This window comes from Trichechus manatus, unplaced genomic scaffold (genome assembly GCF_000243295.1).
Source record: "Trichechus manatus latirostris isolate Lorelei unplaced genomic scaffold, TriManLat1.0 scaffold00075, whole genome shotgun sequence".
In the NCBI taxonomy this organism is placed as follows: Eukaryota; Metazoa; Chordata; class Mammalia; order Sirenia; family Trichechidae; genus Trichechus; species Trichechus manatus.
Window position 1 is genome coordinate 6,734,831 of NW_004444011.1, and position 6,899 is coordinate 6,741,729.

General features: G+C 33.0%; 1 protein-coding gene across 8 annotated transcripts in view; it reads left to right on the top strand.

Moving 5' to 3' along the window:
* The window catches only part of DNAJC1 (DnaJ heat shock protein family (Hsp40) member C1), a 343,339-nt gene that overhangs the window by 280,671 nt on the left and 55,769 nt on the right, over positions 1 to 6,899 (top strand). For all 8 annotated transcript variants that reach the window (XM_023735039.1, XM_004380540.2, XM_023735041.1 and 5 more), the window contains one exon: positions 3,172 to 3,291. In XM_023735039.1, the coding sequence (XP_023590807.1) occupies positions 3,172 to 3,291 (120 nt within the window). The remainder of the gene's footprint in view (positions 1 to 3,171; positions 3,292 to 6,899) is intronic.

Sequence of the window (6,899 nt, forward strand, 5' to 3'; positions counted from 1 at the left end):
TTCACCAAAAAAAAAAAGGTCTCCAAGTCCAAGAAGGGAGCATGTTGACATGTTGTGGGGTTGTTAACCAATGTCATAAAACAGTATGTGTACTGACTGTTTAATGAGAAAATATTTGTTCTGTAAACCTTCACCTAAAGTACAATAAAATAGAATATATATATATATACTGTGCTTTCCCCTCCATCCTCTGCCCATATCCCCCAAGAATTTTACAGATTTTTAAAGGTACCAAACATTTGAACATAGGTGGTTGTATGACAAAATCCATCCCAAAAGGACATTATTTGATGAGGCTGATTAAATTTTTATAGCAGTTCTTACTTTAGTAGATATATTTTTGGGTTATTACATTAAAATAATGAATAACTTGAAAACTGCTTATTTTTATTTTGTATTCAGTATGGAAATTTATTCCCAGAGTGGAGCTTTTCTGATGCAAAATTGGAATGCTTGTGTAGTCACAACAGCTGTCCCCACACCATGTGGTATCTTCCATTATTTTACTATAGAGATGAATTTTTGGCCCAGTGTTTCAATAATATTGGACACACATGGTTTTAAGTGACAAAGCAGTATGCTTATGCATTCATTTGACTTTCACAGCTACAGTTGGCTCCAGATTAGAACAGGGAGAATACATTCACACCATGGCCACCCTCATGGCTGCTGTAGGAGCTGGATCACAGTAGGCTCTGTTGCTTCTAAAGACACAACTAACTATTGCTGAGGAATTACACATTCAGGAAAGTGCCTTATAGCTGTAGGAGAGACAATAATGACTTGCTAAAAGGATTCTTTCAGATATTTCAGATTATGGTTCTTGTTATTATCAATCTAGTTTTTTTAATATTAGTAATAAAAGTCATGACTATAAAGTAACTATGAAGTAAAAGGAAAGAGCCATAGCAGTAGGTGATTTTTCAGAATATCATTTCAAATATTTGATATAAATTGTTTCCTTTCCAGAAAAGAGAGGCACTGTACTTTTAGACTCATGTTATTAACAAGGAATTAAAACCAGAAATTGGTTTTTAATACTCATTGTTCATATATGCAGCATATTTATAAAGTCAATTTATTTAAAATAGAAATTATTTTAGAGTTTACTGTGTGAAATAATGTCTTATATTTTTGACATTTTAGATAATTTTGTTTGCTCTATAAATGTTTGTTATAATCAATGCAGAAATAAGATGATTTGATTTACTGTGAAATTGCATTGATAGTGTGTTACAGTTTGAATACTGTATCAATAATTCAATACAATGTATATGCAGTTTCAACTTCTTGCTATTCATGGTATGATTTTATACTTCAAGCTTGTATTTAAATTCTATTTAAAAGTTAACTCTTGCATTTCTGAAACCAATCAGTGTATTTATTAAAGCTTCAGCTTTTTAGCAATAAAAATATGATTTCCTTAAGAATCAAATTACAATCCTATCACTAACATCTTTTGGTTGTTCCTCTAAATAATGTATGAATAAAGAATAATATTTTTTCCCTATATAAAGTAAAAACAAACAGAAAGAAACCTCAGTGTAAATTTTTAAATCATCTGACATGGAAAATTAGATTTCTGACATTCATTAAATATCAAAGAAATTCCAGCCATACCCAATGCAGGCTATCTTTTTATATAAGTGAATTTATGCAGGTATCCTGCAGACTATACAGATGAATATGTTTGAGTCTTTCAGCTTTTAGTGGATACCAAGTAGAATGATTGATAAAATCCTCCGTACTATTGGCTATTATTTACCGACTCTTAAGTGGCAGGTTGTATTTATGCCAATTTATCTGCTTCAGGGAACATTCTTGATAGCAGAACAAAGTGAATAAAAGTAGTTTGCTTTGCAAATGAATGCAAATGGGAGACCCTTTCCGAAAGCCCTTTAACATGAGCAGTGCACTTTGATTATGAGTGAAGCTGCCATTTGGACATGGTGAAAAGAGCACGCTTGAACCATTGATTGGGGGAGTCAGTAAAAAGTCAGGAAGGGCCCTGTTAAGCTTGCAGTGAGGCAGGCGGATGTCAGTGTGGTTAGAGCACAGTGGGAGAATGACAGGGAGGATTAGTGTCAGGGAGAAGCTTTGCTGTAGCTGTGGAGATAGTCCCTGGGGTCACTCACCTCTGACTGTTGTTCTGTGCTGATGGTTCTGTAATGCAAACTGCCTGATGTATGCCTGTTCATTATCGGAAATGGTGATTAGAAAAGGTATTTGTCTCAAAGGTTCCTTTCTTTCTTTTTAATTAAAGGAAAATAAGGTGGGCTTCCTCCATCTCTCTGTTGCCTACAAGAGTATTGTTTAATACCAGAGTGGTTACTGCCTCTGGTGAGTGATAGTTGAGTAGTAAAATGTAACGTGAAATAATTGTAACATGGTCATTTGTTATTTGATAATAGTTATTGTTTGCTTTGCTCAGTTTTGGTTTTGACCAGTGTTGAGTAACATGTAGAGAATATGTTTGCTATTAGGATTTTTGCTTTTGAGGTTTTGTAATCCTTAAGGTATTTCATTATTCAGCTTTATAATTTGGTCAGCTTTTAGGAGATATTTACCATCTCAAAAATGAAATGTTTTGCATGGACTTGTTGGTATAAGTCTTGGTCGCAGCAGTTTCTAATTTTAATTCCGTTCTCAAGTTTTATAAAATGCTGGCATTTCACTGTCAGCTACCAAGTTAAACTTCTTGAAAATACATGCTTTTAAAATTGAATATTACATACAGTGAATGAAAAATGTATCTTTGTTTCCTTTCTGATTCTAGTTCACTACATTTACTTGTTCACTTTTTCTTAAAACTTAAAGACTTCTTATATTAGCATTATTATAAAAGGCATTTATAAGCAGCAGTGACACAGTTTCATAGGTTTTGAGAATGGTTCCTCACTTTAAAGCAAAATTAAATTGCCTTTTTTTTTTTCCTTCAAAAACCTGGTTTCACAACATACCTGTATACATAGGAAAATACAAAAAGCTGCTGAAGCTTTGCCTTCTAATGTTAAATATGAAACACAAACCATTATATAAACACTAGATGCATTTTAATATTGTTGCCTTTTAGAAACCATATTGCCAATAATTTGGTTCACAAGCTTGTTAAATGTTTTAGCAAACATTCTCCCAATTATCTTTTTTTTTTAAAAAAAAAATGTTTTGCAGGCACCTGAGTGGACAGAAGAGGACCTCAGCCAACTGACAAGAAGTATGGTTAAGTTCCCAGGAGGGACCCCAGGTCGATGGGAAAAGATTGCCCACGAATTGGGTCGATCGGTGACAGATGTGAGTTCACTCAGATTTGCATTGTATGGAGAGTGACAAACCAGAACAAGCAGACTATGTAGAAGGCAGACATAGATGGGTCTGACGTTATCTTTGGAGAAAGGCTACAATCCTTGTAGGACCTGGAAGTGAACCATTAACGAAATAAGCAAGAAGCAGATGTCAGCTAGTCCCCTGCTCCACAATTGACAGCTGTAACTGATCAGTGTGTGGGGGATTCTAGTGCTTAGAGACTTAAGCTACTGTAACCTAATCACAGAAAAACAATGCCAGTTTTTGTGTTTATAGTGATCCCTTTAACTGTGGAAAAAATAGTTCTCAGACTGATCAGAGTTAGAGAAGTTGTATTTCAGCTGGATCTTTTTAACATTGAAGTACAGATTGCTATTGGTATTTAGACAGGTGGTTTGCGTTAATTAAATGAGCAGTATTCCTATAATGCAAATGGAATGTTTGAATTTTTATTTCAAGGTTGATACCCACCATCCACTTTGACAAGTTGTTTAACCAGGAGAAACAAAAAATATATATAAAGATGAATGACTGTATCTAACATTTAAAATAAAGTGTTTACTTGGAAAGTTTTTGGCTCAGCACTTTGGGTGCTTTTTCATTCAGGAAACTTAAGGCAGAGAATCTTATGAAAAGCACACAGCACAGTTCCTAACATGTATTAAATACTCAGCAAATGTTTAATTGAAATTGGGGGAAATCTTTATTTTCATCAATATGGTTGCAAGATATTCATAAAGAATAGTAAATATTCTTTACTAAATAAACAAATTCTTTACTAAATTTAAATAAGTCCTACAGATCTAAAAATTTTAAGGCGTTCCCTGAAAGTGAATATTCAAATATTCCCTTCCATTCTTTTAGTATACCTTTGGGTCTTTTTTGATAATGAACGATAAAAAACCATGCAAAATGATTAATAATCACAGCTACAAAACAGAGCAGCTTGTTACTGAAAGGCTAGAAGTTCTTTTCCGTAGTAAACTTCCACTTTTTTATTTAAAAGCAAACTTAAAAAAAAAAACATTACTGTCAGGTTTTTTCTTTCTTTCTTTTTTTTTGGTGTATGTGTATAGGAGCTGCTTTGGGAATTTTAAATTACATATGTGAACATTTTTACTACTGGATAGATCTTTTTAAAACCACAATTCAGAGAGTATTATTTGAATTTTTATAAAATTTTTGCATTATTTTGGCTTCAGCAATTAAATCTGATTGCATGGAAAAATAGCTATTGTAGCTTATAACAAAAATTTTTTTTGCTATGTTTCGTGAAGAGACCAGTTATCTTAGGTGAGTGGGAAGGAACCATAAGGATATCTTTTCCTCTGCTAAGAATGTTATCGGTATGTGCATTGTATTATCTTGTTTTAAAATTGTTTGTAAAAGATAAATTAATAATGACTTATCAGTAAATATCTGACCAATTTAAGACGTTTTATGGTTACTGATATTTTAAGTACTATGACCCTCTGACTACACAATTACTATCAATATAGTGATGGACAAAAATTATTCCTTTAATTTTTTAAGAATTCATGAAACATTGGTTTAAAAGGGCCTCAGTACTTTTAGTTCAACTGCTTACTGAAAAAAAATAGTTCACTAAATTTATTGTCTCCACTGAAGATAACACTACCTTTAACTTTTTAAATACTATTTTTCTGTGGCCTTACAGTTAATAATGCCAAAGGCGGATAGGAAACTGAGTAGAGCGATATTTTAAATTAATTTGTTGTCATTAATATATGGTTAAATTTGTATCAGTGTTTTTAAGAGGAGAGAGATGAAAGTTTAAAAAATGCTTAGAATATACATGATATAGCCAATAGATCCTTGGGATGGCTAGTTAGTATCATAGATGTAGAAAATCTGTACGTAATTTATAAGAGTAGTCTTTTTACAGGCAAAAGTATTGTTTTAGTTTTTTTTCTCCCTAGAATTATAGAATTACCCAAGGACGACTGATTCCATGTCTGTAATAGATATGTTTTATTTTATCATGAAAGTGGCAAACATGACTTTTTGAGGGTTTGTTTTTTTTTTGCCAAGTATTAGTTCTATTTTCATAATACCAAAAGCAGCTTGAAAATAAACATTTGATAAACCTAAATTTTTGTGGCACAAAAAAATGCCATTGTAATTGTTATTCTTTTTCTTCTATGTCAGCTATATTTATATAGACTCAGTATATTTTCATTCTGTGAGCATCATTTTCATAGCTGAACTACACATTTCACTCAGTAACTATACACACAAACTTTAAATCACTGTCTAAAAGGAACAGTTACTGAAGACTGAGATAACTAATGTTTAAACACAGGGATGACTTATGAATCACATTGAAGCAGCTGAAAGGGATTCAGCTAGTACCAGGGCTTCAAACCAGTTTGTTCGGGTTTGAACCCCTGCTGAGAATCTACATTTTAACAAATATTAAAATGCAGATTCTGATTCAGTATATCTGGGGTGGAAATGCAAATTCTCAGCAGGGGTCCAAACTGGAATGAACCAGTTCAAAGCTGTGGCTAGTACAGTTCCTCTAGTAAGTGAAAGTTAACCACACTTTAAAAGATTACTCATACTTCTTTTTGGTTGATGGTGTTAAATTTGTTTTCATTAAGTATTTGATTATGAAAAAGAAACCAAGTTCAGTTTGCTATAATCAGAACCTCTGTCTGATCACCTGTACCATTTCTGTCTTCCACATCTGTTCTTTCACCGTTTTCCTTGCTGAATTGATAGCTGCAGACTTAGTTATCTTTCCTTAGACAAACAATTGACCTTTTTTTGAGAGAGGTGGGAGGGTAGCATGATGGGATCTACAAATTCTTTATTTGGGTTGATAGATTATAGTGAAAAGTCTGTTTTATACCTCAATTAAGAAAGGAGTTTTTTAAGTGTATTAATTGTCATGATTAACACCATTAGATTGCTGAATTCTACTCTGGATAAATACAAGCAATGTTGTTAATTTTTTAAAAAATCAATGGGAAGTATATTTTAACTAAGATATACCTAAGCTATAAAGCCTACTTTATTATGGATTAAATGTTTTCAATGTTAATGTGTGCCTTTCAGCAAATAATTTTGGTAACCACAAAGAACATTCAAATTGTAAAAACAACAGAGGAAACAAAAACTGTCTGGCATGTAAAACCAACTTTAATGTGATTATTAGCTGCAGGTTTCTACATCAAGGTTGGGGGCACTCAGATTTCTTGCTTGTGAAGTAATATCATTATCTTGCCTGAAAGGATGTAAACTGATTCTGCTTCTCTCTGTGGTCACTAATCTCTTGCGTTTTCGTTGTGGTAACAGACTGATTGGAGATTTTCTGCCTGCTTGAAAAAGGCCCAGGTAGGCAGCAAAACAAAAGACAGGTGGATAGATTTAAGCAGACTTTTATAATTAGCTTGGTGCCCCAGTGTGAGGAAAGAGATGTGTGGTTACATAAGAGTCCCTATAGAGGGAACCCAAGGTTGAGTAAGGATATTGTTGATGTGAGATTGTTAACCATTGTCATAGGGCAACATTTGTAGTAACTGTTAAATGAGAAACTATTTTGTTCTGTAAGCCTTCATCTTAAGTGAGAA